Source organism: Hyalella azteca, unplaced genomic scaffold, assembly GCF_000764305.2.
Source record: "Hyalella azteca isolate HAZT.00-mixed unplaced genomic scaffold, Hazt_2.0.2 contig7483, whole genome shotgun sequence".
NCBI lineage: Eukaryota > Metazoa > Arthropoda > Malacostraca > Amphipoda > Hyalellidae > Hyalella > Hyalella azteca.
The window spans coordinates 143,968-159,246 of record NW_025937608.1 but is presented as its reverse complement, the minus strand read 5'-3'; the positions used below and the strand labels follow the sequence as shown (position 1 = coordinate 159,246).

General features: G+C 37.6%; 2 protein-coding genes across 4 annotated transcripts; one reads left to right on the top strand and one right to left on the bottom strand.

The window, feature by feature from the left end:
* Window positions 1-382: 382 nt before the first annotated feature.
* LOC108680897 (histone deacetylase 8-like) lies at window positions 383-7,629 on the bottom strand. The gene is made up of 10 exons (XM_018169824.2): window positions 7,412-7,629; window positions 6,457-6,553; window positions 5,946-6,144; window positions 5,574-5,715; window positions 4,873-4,979; window positions 3,857-4,049; window positions 2,991-3,163; window positions 2,229-2,323; window positions 1,963-2,068; window positions 383-1,765 (listed from the first exon to the last, which is right to left on the bottom strand). Exons 2-10 carry the CDS (start codon window positions 6,544-6,546, stop codon window positions 1,302-1,304), a joined length of 1,569 nt encoding a protein of 522 aa, XP_018025313.1. The 5' UTR covers window positions 6,547-6,553; window positions 7,412-7,629; the 3' UTR covers window positions 383-1,301.
* On the top strand, window positions 7,256-15,096 carry LOC108680896. 3 transcript variants are annotated; one of them, XM_018169822.2, is made up of 7 exons: window positions 7,256-7,608; window positions 11,326-11,560; window positions 11,827-12,443; window positions 13,567-13,695; window positions 13,935-14,166; window positions 14,264-14,405; window positions 14,576-15,096. In XM_018169822.2, exons 1-7 carry the CDS (start codon window positions 7,456-7,458, stop codon window positions 15,078-15,080), a joined length of 2,013 nt encoding a protein of 670 aa, XP_018025311.1. In that variant the 5' UTR covers window positions 7,256-7,455; the 3' UTR covers window positions 15,081-15,096. The 3 variants fall into 3 exon arrangements, with proteins under 3 accessions (XP_018025311.1, XP_018025312.1, XP_047737223.1); XM_018169823.2 differs by lacking the exon at window positions 7,256-7,608 and adding an exon at window positions 9,464-9,838; XM_047881267.1 differs by lacking the exon at window positions 7,256-7,608 and adding an exon at window positions 10,864-11,071.
* The last annotated feature ends 183 nt before the right edge of the window (window positions 15,097-15,279 follow it).

The following is a 15,279-nucleotide window of genomic DNA, read 5'->3' as shown; positions in this document are numbered from 1 at the left end:
CCCGTCAGTCAATTACTTTTGAGTTGACACGGCGCAGGAGTGTTACTCATGTGTCCCTGTAGTTAGCTATGCCTCGAATGGTATGTTGTATGCAAGTTATGGAGTAAAACATTGAGTGGGACGTCACAGTCACGTCAGTCATGAAAGGGTATTAAGCACAGCAGAATGGGAGCAGTGAGTTGCGAGTTCGAGACCACATCAAGCTGTGAACGTTCTGCGATGTTAAGAATCGGCGACAGGCCTACGGCCTAATAAACGCTGAAACCGCTATTATTATTATTATTATTATTATTATATCTCACGAATGATCCCATCCATATCAGCCGCCCCAGCGGCCACCAACGGGAGCGCCGTACGACAGGGATATTCACAAAGACGAATCGATTGTAGAAGTAGAAAATATATTATATTATTGCCAAAACATTTTACATGTGATGGCTCAACGGGAGAGAAATGATGACTAAAATGAATCCGACAGAAAGAATAAATACGCATGAATCCGACAGATGCGCATTCGCAGGTTGTGAAGCTCAGGGTTGCAACAAAAGAACCCACGAATAAGAAGTAATGGAATATAATTATAAAACACAAATAGCTACCTTAGACAAAGAACTAAGAGAGGCAGAAACATAGCGAGTTTTTAAAAAAGTGGACTTTTTTCAACCATAAAACCCATGGTTGAACAATTATTTAAACCATGGGAATAAAAAGTGAAGCGTACTCCACAGGTACGGTTCAACTTCATAAAAGTAAATGATATGCTAGTTCAATTTTGTTAACAATAACTAATGAAGATGCTTGTGTCATGGACGAGCAACGAAAGGAATAAAAAGCAATGCTAATTCAAAACTCATACGAATAATGAATCAAAAACAATTTCTACTTGCATTCAAAAACTTATTTACTAACCAGTCATTTTTCAAAATTCAAACATAACAACAATAGAAGTGCACTTGTTAATATATTTTTATAAATTGATTCACAACATCAAATAGGAACATGTTATATTATGCATTGCATCATTTCCAAAATTTCAGGTTCCTTCGCACCATGGTCGAACTATGCCTTTGTACAAAACCAAGCGCAAATCGCATTCTTTTTCTCTAGACACACAGCCTGCTAGACTAATTATGAGACAAGAATAGGCCATGATTCTGCAAGAATTCAAATGTTTAAAACAAAGGCAAACTTGAGCATTGATTTGAGAAGCCGAAGATGCAATAAGTTGCAAATATTGTGCCAAGAATATTAGTCTACCATTGTATTCTAAATTAAAATAGGTCAACTAAAATTTCAATTTATCAAAATTCGCCCTCAGTAAAATCATAGATATCCTCAATATTTTGCTCATGATTATGTGCATTCATCGTGGATAATTTCCCTTCTTCAAGTTTCTGACGTTTAAAAGAATATTTTAATCTGGAAGCACCAGATACGACTGTGTGTTTCTTCGTACAGCCTTTTTTGTCCATGGAACAATCATCCGTCATTATGAACGGTGTTTCTTCTAGATCGCTACTATCAACATTTAGCGTAACAGAAACTTTGTTCTGTGTAGATGTACCGGGAGCAGAGTCTGGAACTTTTCCGAGGCTGTGTTGCGAGATTCCAAAGGCAAGAACTGACTTGGGTTCATCATCAATCCTGCTGCTGCTTCCAGTCTCATCCGAGCGTTTATAGCAGGGATGTTTGTTGGAGCTTGAATATCGAGGTTCTTGACACGGAGTCTTGTTCATTATTCTTTTCTGGATCTCTTCACCGTGAGCTGAGAACAATAAATTCGGCAATTGTTCAACATTTATATATGTAAAATACCGTATACTTGATAGAACTAGACGTCATTTGATATCTTTGAGTGCAGCGTGTTCTTGCATTTATAAGCAACAAAAAATTCACATGATGAAGCATTTAAATCTCAGAAACAATGAGCGCTAAGCTATTCAGTAAGTGTACAATAATCACCTTTTATACTTGACTTGAGAGCTGCTAGGTATTCCGACGAGTTCTGATCCCTGCGGTTGGAAGGAGTCACCGCGAGATCAAAACTAGGACCGTACCTTTCAAAAAACTGCAAATTTTCAGAAAATCAGATGTGCTCTGCAAAAATGTGTGCATAAAAAAACTAATATGCGAAATCATTTTATCAGACTATAAGCTCTTAAGTTACTTGCACGACTAATAGCAATTTCAAATCAGAACTTGGATTAAATATAATTAAATATTCTTACACAGTGTTCCGGAATCTCTAAGTCTAGTGAAGTCCCCAGGACAGAAGCAGTTAGACTCGTCCACAATCTCGCTGCATTGGCGGGCTCGTAGCCTCCTGTAGGCAAATACGAACTATGAGTGCTGTGGCTAATATTGAAAGAAAATGATGCACTACGGAACTAATAATCCTTATCATTCGGTAACACTGACTAAAATGCAGTGAAAGCAATTAGCAAATAAATCGGCAATCATGCTAGTCATCTCTGACTAAGAAAGCTTCAAGTAATAGCCAGTTCCTATATTAACCAAGAACGGCGTTTATTTCAAACGAACCGAGAAAGCCTTCTATCTGCCACGAAATAAGAGAATAGTATCAATATTCATTTAATCATAGTAAATCCAGTATTCAATAATAGCATTTGGTGAAAATTTATCCATACACAGTAATATTAATTCATAACAGCTGCGCTCAAAACAACGGCGCAATATGGTAGTAACGGCAGTCGCTCAAACAGGCAGAAAGTGCAAGCGGCGCTCGAAAAACGGACAGGAAGTGCGAGCGGCGCTTAAAAAATAGGCAGGATGTGCAAGCGGCGCTCGAAAAAAGTCGAGTGCAACAGCACTCGAACAATAAACACGAAGTGCGAGTAGCGCTCGAAAAACGGACAGTAAATGCGAACGGCGCTTGAAAAACGGGCAGGAAGTGTGAGGGGCGTTCGAAAAAAGACAGGAAGCGCAAGCGGTGCTCGAAAAACGGACAGGAAGTGCGAGCGGCGCATGACCTCCCCCCAAGAGCATCGTGGGGCACTGCAGACGCAGCAGGAGGGAGAGAGCTCTGGTGTAGCCGTCGATGGAGATGTTGGCGCCCCCCAGCCTGTCGAGGGCGAGCGCGTCACCCCCGCACTGCACCACCAGACAGTCAGGGGCGAACACCTGCACTGCCTCCTCCACCACGCTGGCAAGAGATATTTTATTAAACTAAACATATAGAAATGAGTGTCAACAATTTTTTCATTATAATTTTGCGTTATAAAATACAGGACGAAACTATGGCTAAATATTTAAGTCTTTCACTGGACGCATAAGTGTACCTTTGTTGTTCTATCATCAATAACCAGATAAAAAGCTATAAAATATTTTTTGATTACTTAAACGATAAATTTAATAATTATCGAAAACAAATCAGCACTTCCAGAATGATAGAATAAGCTATTGAGCACTTCTTCACGTGGTACATCTTATTATAAAATGTGGAGGGTTTCACACGTAAAGTGATATAAGTCTCAATTGTAAAATGTGAAGAGTCTAACGTGTAGAATGTGTTGAGAACATTATTTTTCTCATGTAAAATTTTTTTTGAAGAGCTAAACACGTAAATTGTGAAGAGATTCACTTCATATTTAACCTTAAAATGTGCAGAGTTTCACGTAATGTTTAACATGCAACATGTTCAACGTACTGAAAAGATTTTCTTCTGAAGAGAATGAAATTTATTTCATACTAATTTTCCTTTGAAATATATTTTGAATTTAATATACTCTGTCTCTTATACACATCTAGATGTGTATAAGAGACAGCCTGAGAGTACTCCNGACACTTCTATTCTATTCTATGAAAAGAATATTTTTCATGAGCATATTGTTCAAACCTTTTCAAAAGCTCGACGAAATTATCGTCCGAGAGCCCAGCCTTGTAGGGGACGTTGAGGCAGAAGTAGCGCCCCTCTCCCTCGCCCACGTCATCCTGGGTTCCGGTGCCTGGGAAGAAGCCGTCCTCCTTCAGGTGCAGCGACACCGTCAGCACCGAGCGGCTGAAAGCGAACGCGTTCTCCACACCGTCACCTACGTAAACAATTACAAGAATTGGTTACATATATCACAAAGTAAACACAGCATGCATTTCTCACCAGTTCCTCCAAATATTTAAATCAAATAACTTTAAATGGATTCGATTACCCAAAAGAGGGAAGATATATTATGTTTTGAAGGCGTTCTCCTATGCGCCGTCACCTACGTAAACAATTACAAGTATCGGTTACACATATTACAAAGTATGCAAAGCATTTTCACCAATTCCTCCAAATATTTAAATCAAATAGCTTCAAATGGATTCGATTACCCATAAGAGGGAAGATATATTATGTTTTGAAGGCGTTCTCCTATGCGCCGTCACCTACGTAAACAATTACAAGTATCGGTTACACATATGTATTACAAAGTAAAGACAGCATGCATTTCTCATCAATTCCTCTAAATATTTAAATCAAATAACTTTAAATGGATTTGATAACCCAAAACAGGGAAGATATATTATGTTTTGAAGGCGTTCTCTGCGCCGTCACCTATGGAGCTAAGAATTACAAGGATTGCTCACAAAGATTACAAGGTAAAGTCAGAAAATATTTATCACCAATTCCTTCCCATTTGGAAATAAAATAAATTTAAATTGATTTTATTACCTAACAACGGGATGTTAGGTTTTGAAGATCGAATTTTCGGAATCGCTCATTATAATCAGCACAAGTCCTTACTGTCTAAGCTAGTTGTTATGTTTGAACTTGGTAATTTACGCGATAATTCTAAATTTATACAGCCACAAAATATATGAAGTTTCATAAGTACTAATTTAGTAAGTGAGGGTAGACCTGTGATTATTTTTGCTTACCATGATGAACGTCGAGATCAACGTAGGCGACTTTAGCGAACTTGTGTCTGAGTTGCATGATCGCTAGCACGACGTCGTTAACGTAGCAGAAGCCAGAGGCGCTGTCCCTGCATATGAAAAATAAATGAGTCATACGTGTTGCCCTAATAGTAAGACACTTTCTCAATGTAGCGCGGATACGCTTTTTTGCCAGCCAAAACAGGGTAAGGAAAGGGTATATGCACATACACAGGGGTTAAATGTGCATCGCTAAATGCATAAGTCTTCTCATTTCTCTGGGTGCGGAGATAAGACATGAAAGCTTAAATAATAAACGGAATTTCTTGCGATTTCTCTATTTCAATTCGGAAAAAAATCTGGGTAAACAATTAGACACTCTCTTTAGCACCAATAGAATACAATGATACAGAATTCACTCTACATGCACCTTGACAACTCTGGCTCTGTGGATGGTTGATGGTTCAAAACGAAATCAAATGCAACTCGGATAAATAGTGTGAGACTACATGCGTGAAAATAGTCCACAAATAACAAATGAGATATATATGTATATATGTCACAAAGCTCGGCGTAGTATGTTTCGTAACATTCATACTGCATTGAGTTCCACAACTTCAACATTAATTTATTTAATTAATCATGTGATGTTATTTAATAATTCATACTTTATTATCTTCCACAAGTGCAACACTAATTTATACCTCTGAGCGTGATGCCACCCGCCGCACCAGTTGATCGCAACACTGGCCTGACCGGAGGTAAGTAGCCTCGCGGCGGCCATGGAGCCTCCAGCGACGTGACATACCAACGACCACAGCATCGGTAGCGCCGGGCAGTCAAAGCCTTGTGGTATCAAAAGAATAATAAATCATGCGAACTTACAAGATTCATAATCTTACATTATAATTCTGTTGGATTCAGTTGCAACATACAATTAAAGATATGTTCTATAGCCGAGTAACATGTAACTCCCGAAAGCAATTAATTTTTTGTGCAGATTAACGTTTTTGGACTCGGTTTTTCTTGTAGGAAAATGTATACCGTAAGGCGTAAAACTAGAGATGTTTCCTTACCGAGCCCAAATGTATCTTCTAACTCTTCTTCTTCGATTGATAGGTCATCATCATTAGTATGCGTGACGGCCTTCAAGAAATTGATGTAGTCTGAAGAATGAAAGAGTTTGACATAATCTTCTGATGCAGGCGAGCTTGGCACCGTTTTCATCAACTCCAAGAGGCCGTAAACCTTCATTAGTTCATGCACCATGGAAGCCTGCATTGATATCAATTTTCAACCAAATTAGAGAGGGAAAGACCGATGTAATAAAATGATATTAGCGAATGTTGCGATAATAATGAAATTTTATCATCGTAAAATGCAATAGCGAAGGAGTAAAGCAATTTTTACTTGTGGTCTCTAACTATGCATACATAATAGCAGTTGTATCATTAGTTATTTCAGCTGGGGGTGTTCAAGTGGTTAAGATAAATAAGATTGGAGACCGAGCAGCAATCAATTCATAGCTTTGTGAACAGTAGAATAATTTGCAAGGCAACCTGTACTCGAATAATGATATACACTCACTCTGTTACGTACAACAGGAATCCTGTCGGCTGCCCGTCGAAGATTGATATCATCAACGTAAGCTACGATTCTACCGGCTCCCAAAAGCATCCTGAAGCTGAGGAAGTGTAGCGTGTCATAAAAATGTTCGCACTTATAAAGCCCTGTACAAAACCTTTTGGAGAATATTACAATTCAGTGTAATTCCTTATACTATTAAACGTAGACAACACTCATCGCCAAACAAATAATAACTTCATGAAAAAGTCTCACCAGCTTCAGAGAATGTAGACGATACGTTCCTTTAGGTAGCAGTCTAGTCTCCGAAAAGACCGCGGAATTTAGGAAAGATACAAAAATAGAAATAGGTTACATGATCACATTATTCACATCAGAGGTGGAAACCACCGAATGGCAAAACTATAAGTGCAGCGTTCAAGATGAAAATTTCAACTCAAAAGGAAGAAAAATAGGAAGATTCATCAGAGTCAAGCTAGCGCAAAATACCATGTAAATACATTAGGCCTTTGAAATTTTTTATAGTTTTAGAAATTTATGCCGATCACCCTAAAAAAACTACCAACGTCTTACGCGCCATTTTAGTAGTAAAAAATCTCACACAATCGCAATCAGGTGCAATTCGTTATAGTATAGTAAAGCAATCCAGTTGCTAATCGGGAAATCGTAGAGTATTTCAGTGTTGGCGCTGAAAAACAGGCCAATTTTGGCATGTAGAAGCGTGTTTTGGCAATAGTGTTTGTGTTATTTTAAAATTCTTGCTAGCGAAAAATGAGACTATTCAAGTTCTAAAAAAAATCACTAGAGGACTCAGCAGTCGTGGCGCCGGTGGCGGGATATTCAGGTTGAACGTTGGATGCCAAATCTCAACTCGACATAATATTGAGAAAAACGAATTAGTGAGAGAGTGTTTTACGATTTAGAGTAACAAATATTTTGAATGAAATGTTCAACTTACCTTTTTTATTATAAGTGGTGAATATGTCTCTCTAGGCAAGAAGAATGGCCGGAATAAATGTTCGGGGAGGGGCGATGCTCTCGCCCGACAGACGCCACGTGAGGCAAGAGGCGGTTGGAAGAGTTGTATTTGAATCATACGCGGTCGCTTCAACGGGCAGGCAGCAACAGTTGTGTGAGGCAGTGCAACATTGCATCGTAAGCATCGTTATTAGTAGTAATACGTTATTCTGTTGCTAGAAAAGTTAAGAAGTTTTTATAGCTGTTATTTGTAGTCTGTAGATAATAACTAACTTTGCTGCCCAGCGCCCACCTACTTGCTACTTATAGCTATACGTTTTAAATGCTTACAAGGGGACATGGTGGCCCTATCTGGCCTATGTAACGTATGTGCCCTTTCTTTGAAATTCGAACAGCAACAGGCCTTCGCGGCTTCGCCCTAGCATTGCCTGTCGCGTCAGAGGCTTGGTCATGTCTCAAAAACTTGCAAATAAGTATGTAAATATCAAAATATGTATCCGGATTTCTGTCAAAGAATTTTCAAGTTAGCTAGATTTTATTCTATTCTAATTCAATTATAAGTAGTAATAATTCTGAATAACTAGTTAATTGGACAGGAGATGGTCCTTTATCAATGCATTTCATTGCCTTGAATTTAATTAGGCCTAGCAAATTTTCAAGCATTCACCTGGCTTTGGAAATTTGCATGACAATTCTTGCTTGCTTGAAAGCTGGAACTCAGTTGGAAAACTATTATCTGGAGCTTTGATTTAGCTATGACTAATTTTTTTTAATATGGCTATCATCAATTCCACTAACTTTTTGTTGCTGGTCTTCAAAAATAAAAAATATGGCTTTAAATAATAGCTCTTTTTCATGGGTCACATTATTAATTTTTTAACCTATTAGATATGCAAACTTTTTAAATCTTTCTATTGTGTTACGTACTTACGTAGCCTCAGTATTAGGCCTTTGATGGCCATTGACAAAATTTTTTTATGTCAAATCATTTTTGAGTTTTGGGGGTTTTTGTTAAAAAACAAAAAGTGGTCAAAGTTACCCCGCTGGTCAAAGTAACCCCATTTTACGGTAGCCTACTCACTGCACTGACTGCAGTGAGTGGCAGAGCGCACATCATCTCATTGACAAAAATGTGAAGTTGCGGACAGATGGGCAGAGAGACAGACGGACATGACGAGCACAATAGCACATTTTTTTCTATAAATGAGAAAATGCGCTATAAAAGAGAATTATTTTCTTACAAAATCTCCGCTACAACATTTTATATCGTGGATAAAAAAGTTTTATCAGTTTTTGGACTGCAGATTTTAATTCTGACCAGCATTTTAGTTTTCATTGAAGAGTAGCAAATTAAGTGCAGCAGAAAAGCAGATGCTGGGTGGTAACTTGTGTGACTTAGATGGTATCATGGGGATATTTTGTATGTAGCACATGATTCGACTCTTTTGCCATTGAATAGATCAATCAACATTGCCAAAATTCCACCCTGATTACTGACAACCTTTGAAGTTTGAACCCTATAAAATTGAGAAAAATGGCATAATTTTTCCTCATAATTTTTTTAGAAAATTCTGTTTAATATTCCTGATTGGACTGTAGCCTAATTAAAATGGCTGCTTTAAATTTTGATTCATTTTTATTTTCTTTTTATTTGTATTCTCTGGGGTGTGATGTAATCAATTTTTTAACTATAACCAAAACAATTTTTGAGTCACATAATTTATATAGTCTCAGACTCTGGAAAAAGAAATTTTCATTATTTTCCCTGCATCTTTTGAAGAATTGCACTTACACTGTGAAATTTGTACCAAACCGCATGAGTAGGTACTACTTGTGTATCTTGTGTATATACTCAGAAATGACCAGGCTTGTAATGCAACTATTTTTTTAGTTAGGAAGCTGAATTATTAAAAATTGAAACAAACCTACATACATGTGTTTAAAAAAATCCTGTATGTTTTCTAAAAAAACGGTGTATGTTAGAAAAAAATGAAATTTCTGTGAGTGAATTTTGCCTGTAAAAATAAATACCTTGATGATTTGATCTTCTTTCTTCATTACCAGCTTTCTTTTGTTGAGTTTATCATGATTATTTAGTCTATTTAAGGACTTGAGGGGAGCATGTACATAAAAAATAGAAAATTTAAACTTTTCTGGTTTTCAGGCTTATGTTAAAGGTCTAAGAACTGTGCATTTGAAGAGTTAAAAGCTGAAAGCCACGTTTGTGAATTAATTTGTTCATTTATGACAGCTGTCAAAGTGCAAGTAAAACTTATACCTTCAATGATCACAATTTCAGTTATTTTGGCTCATCTGAAAACTTGGAATTTTCATCTCAAAACTCTATCTCCTCCCATGATTTTCATGCTACAGCATTGAGAGATACACCATTTGATTCATGAAGATGGTAAGACCTGATCTAGCAATAATTAGGTCACATTTTCTGATTTTTACTTATTTATTATATAGTGAAAAATGGGGGGCCAAAATTAAAAAAAAAATACAAAAAATTGAAAAGATTGGATAAAAGTATTGAATGATTGCTAGATATGGTCTTTACAAATTGAATGATATCTCTCCATGTTGTATGTAGCACATCAATTAATCAAGGAAATAAATTTTTATGGTACCCCCTTTTCTGCCATTTTCTAAGAATTTCACATTTGCTTTCATTTCTTAGCACTTTTTCTCATTTATGGAAAAAAGACGCTATTGTGCTCATCATGTCTGTCTGTCTGTGACTTCGCGTTGCCAAGTTGCTGAGTATACGTGATACTCGGCAACGAGAAAATGCACTCTGTCACTCACTGCAGTGAATAATGATATATATTTTAAATTTACACAAACAAAAAGTCTTATATTTCTATTTTACATATAAGCACCAAGTTTCAAAATTATCCATCTGTAATACATTAATACTGATTTTATGAACTTTTGAGTTTATTTAGGCCAAAAATAACATCAAACCTGAAGTTATAGTGCCTAAATATAATTAATGAAAATTTTTTTAAGACTAATATGTTTTTTTTTTATATTTCACTTCAAGAAAAAATAGTATACTAATCAAATTAACAGCAAAGTTGTAATTGATGTTAAAGTTACAGTTCATGTTGGGCTAACATAAAATAGTTACAAAAAATCTCTGAAGTGCTGTGTATTTTTCCAGCAATGATGTGACAAAAATGACCAAAAAAGCCTCCAAGAATTTATGCAACTGTGCAAAAAAAACACAAGATACATTAATGTAAAGGAAATATCTGGTAGTCACTTTTCATTTCATTGCATTATAATGGGTCGGGAATGGCTTTGGAAAAAGTTGGGGGCCCAGTAATATGTCAATTATTTTTTACTGGGGTTTTTTTTCCAACCCACTATTGTCATGTGTTGTTTTTAGAGTCTGAGACCATATATGATCACTCGAAACTATTTTTTCAGATGAAAATGAAATTTTAGTCAACAAACTCATTTCAAATTGCAAAGAATTCATTATGAACCAACAATATGGTAAACTTAGATACTGCATATAAATATCTGTTGGATTTGAGATAAATTTCAAAATTAGAGCTCCTCCAGGGTCTTCCATTGGTATTTTTTAATGAATTGTTAGATGATGATGCAACCTCCATGCATATACTTAAATGTAAGGTCTTGCTGTAGTCTTTGTTCTATTAACAAAGAGCTACAACTGTCTTCAAGTCAATCTTTTTGTTCAAAAAACACCTTTGCTTGATACAGTTCATGCATTAATGTGGAATTTTTTTCACAGCCAATCCCTGATACTATAAAGCTTGAAGCCTGAAGCTATGAAATTGATGTAATGGATGCAAAATGTGATGAAGTATTATTAAATTTTGTTTTTTTCTTGCAGCAGTAAAAAGTATTTGAATTTTTCAGAGTGGTAATGATTCTTGTGCTGCTTCCGTCCGGCTGAATAAACTAGTACAGCAATGTTGGACCCCTCCAAAGCCCATCAGCCACAAAAGTTCAGCTCTTGAAGAGTCTGTGGATGAGGCAAAAGTATGGAAACTGGACTGCAATGCTTTTCTATCGATCTTATACCTGCGTTTCAGTGGTGGAAGAATTGAACAAAATCTTGTTGAGCTTCATTGCTGCCAATTCATGATAAAGTGTGAGTGTTAATATGCCTATTTCTTTTTGTTGGTTAAGAATTGGCTACAATTGAATTTTATACTTGGCAAAAATTAAAGAAATTAATTCATTTTAATGTAGTTTGATGGGCTGATGCATTTCTTTCCTCTATTTTCTTTACATACACGCACATTCCACTGTGCAACTGCAGGCTTTAGCTTGATCTCTATATAATAAAATTTGAAGGTTGTGTAAAAGTATTATTTGTAAAACTTTATTCACAGTTGTTTTACAATTTTTGTGCAGGGTTTGGAACAAGTGAGGACTTACTTGTGACTGCATCATCAGTGCACAACGATTTATGGACCCAAAGTTTTGTCAGTTCAGTTCTACTGTATGCATTGGTCTTGCCTGCTGAACCTTTAGCATTTGAAAATTTTTTTAAAAGTTTATTGTGCAGGCCTGAACCAGCTGAATCTCATCCTCCAGAATGGCTAGCGCAAATGTTAGATTCGGAAAACTCTTATCTAGTTCTTTTAAAATCGTTGCTTGGCGCCCTCAATTTCATCTACAATTTACAAAAGCTCCCCAGAAACTGGGAGCAGCCTTCAAAAACACAAAGTTTACTTGAGGCTTTCAAATTGTATCATGAGTGTGGCTCACACAAGCTCATCTTGGATACTGTAGAGCAGCTGATAGACGGGCCTGAGTGTATATGTGACCCTGCCTTGCGTGCCTGTGCTCTATGGCTTAAAGGGCTTGTCGCGCAAGACAATTCATGTTACACGCTCGCCACTGCGTGCTACAGAGATGCTCTCGCATCATGGCCTCGCCTATCGCATGTGATATTCAACGCATATCAAGCTTATGAAAGACAAGGAATAACATCTGCTGCTATGAACAGTCTGCAATTGTTTCTTAGGGTGAGTTGTCTTCTTCGTAAATAATGGGTTCAGAATACTCTCGTCTTCAGTCTTTCAGTTTTCTTGTAGAAATCGTGTTTTTGTTTTACAGTTTCTAAACTTCCACACAATGCTTAAGAATTTAGTCAACTGATTTTGTGGGTGTGTTGGTTCAGTGGGTGTACCTCTAGTGCGTGCTGTGTTCGATTCATGACTAGAGGTTTTACACTCATCCAACCAGTGCCATCCTCTCATCTCAGCTCATTGCTACTGTTCTCAAAACTTCCGTGGAAAAGATCAATATGATTATTGGAGTGAGGAAACTTTAACATCCTGCGATGATGCTTGCCAGAAAAATATGCATTGTGCAACGTTTCAAGACGCCGAATTTCGCCGTAAGAGCGTGTGTTCCCAGGTAGGAACTACCACTGTGGTAGGGTCGTGTTCCCATCACAGTGATAGTACCTAACTGGGCGCATATTCCCTCTCTGAGTGCTGCACTGGCCTTGCCCTCCGACGCGCGGGTACCAAGATACCTGCTTCACCGATGGTTCAAAAGAAAACGGTCCAGGAATTTCCATGCTCTTATTATGATTCATCACTTTCAAAACTGACCCCTGAAAGCATGTGCCCTACAAGATATTCAGCTGGTTTGTGTAAATAATTCAGCTTTTTTGTCTTCAAAAGTTTTGAACTGTTGTTATCAATTATTATTATTACTTCCGGCTAGCTGAAGTCAAACGGCATTTCTGCTTGATATTTAGTTACCATCACAAAACATTCACCAGCTTGATAATGAAAATTGTATTTTCGAAACGTCGCAATCCATAAAAATGTCATTTGGTAAGCTGCTTTTTGATCTCCCGGCGCCAGCAAGAGAATTTGTTCGACTCGTCGGTACAACAAAAAAAAAAGATTATTTTATTAATAAAAAGCATGCGCTGGTCTGACAATCGAACTTACATGAAGGAAAAGCTTCTGCCGAACTACACCAATATATATACATATATATAGGTAAATATATAATTTTATTTATCCTACAACCTGGTTTTTGATCTGAAGGAGAATTGTGAATTAAAACATTATCGCAAACTGACTGTTTGAATGGAGAACTGAGAGTGAAAAGATCTGTGGGCTTTCACAGGGCTGTGTTGAGGCGGGTAGAAGCGACGGCTACGAGTCGTTCAGCGCATCGCTGCTGCGGGCAATGCTTCCTAAACCTTCTCCAACCGCTGCACGGGCGCTGCTTATGGCCGTATCCACTCGCAACCAAGTGCCTTTATTAAATAGTTGATTCGTTAAAATTACTGTGTTTATGGCAATTTTCAGTAACAGTAATTGCCTGTTTACAGCCATTTTCAATCTCGTTTATTGTGTCAGGGAAAAAGTCGTTATTTCTTGACCCATCTAATGTCAGGCGTTCATCAATGATGATAACACGTTCGCTTATTTATTTTTACCAAAAATTACCTCAAGTTAGTGTGTATTCTAAATATTTATTACTCTGTGTAGGGGTACACGGAAGCATTAGAGCATTATTCTGCTCTTCAAAATGAACCTTCTTGGGCGAGTGAGGGAGTTGAGAACTGTATTGGCACCGAGCGGAGGTTGCTGCTTCCTGCTCACCTCACAGGTCCTCAATGTCCACCTCGCGCCGCCCTCCGCTCGTTAGCCGCAATTGCTGCGTTTAAGCTACAAAAGATCGCTCAACTGGAAGAGCTATTGGCTGCAGATCTAGATCCTGGTAATGAGCGTCAAATATTTTGTGCTCGTAATTTTTTTTATATATTTATAAAGTTTTCTATTGGATCTATTTTCATTGGATGTTCATGTCCTTGCAGATCACATTGACGCTACGCAGTACTATGAAAGCAGCTGTAAGCATCAACTTTCTATCTTGGCTCGACTTTTCCGAAGTGTGATGAGGGTGGAAAGCTTCCTTCTGGCCGAAAATCATTCGAGTGCTCTAAAGGAATGTGCCAGGTAACATATAATGTCATTATCACATTCTTTCAAGAAGTACATACTGACTTTGCACTAGAAGGCCCTTAGTGAAATCCGTGATTTGAATGAAAACTTGGTATCGAGACCTTATTGCTTGTGTAAAATTTCGGTTTGCTAATTTCAGTCAAACTTTTTTCCCGTCCTCTCAGCATGGTTACATCTACAATGTGGGTGGTTCCTGCCTTGCCTGCTGACCATCCTTGCCAAGAACTGATGCTGCTGGCTCCCCTGCTTATCCAGACTCTCGTGTACTCACATCTAGCGAGCCTTCACCTGCTTCTTAATAACACGATGAACGCTAACCATTTCAAGCGTTTATCTGAACAAAATTATGCATGTTTGCAGGACTTCAGAGCTCTTAACACGGTACACAAGCAAAGTGCTACAGGCCGTTCAAGCCCCAAAAACGAATGGAACAGACCTTTGAAAAGAAAATATGAATCTTTAGATTTCGACTCCGACGTCGATTTTAGAACGGAACGTGGTGCTCATGCTAGACGAAACAATCATGCATTTAACGTGCATGAACAGCTGCTGACTTATTGTGATCTCTTTCACTCTGATCATAGGTTGGACGAGTCTTCTCTTGTTGTCATAATTGCTATGATTACGTTTATATCGAACTCTTTACTATGTTCACAAGTCCGGAAATAAATTGATTATTCTCAAATTTTGATATTCCTTTTCTATGCTGTAATGAAGTGATTCTGACCATAAGCTGTTTGACTTTCGCTATATTTCGATACAGCACTAATTTTTCATTTTAACGTGGTTGAAGTCTTCAAACTGGATTTTTACAGCTGGAGATGTTACTATGGTAATTTCAATTCTTTTGCACAGCTGTTGCTAGGCT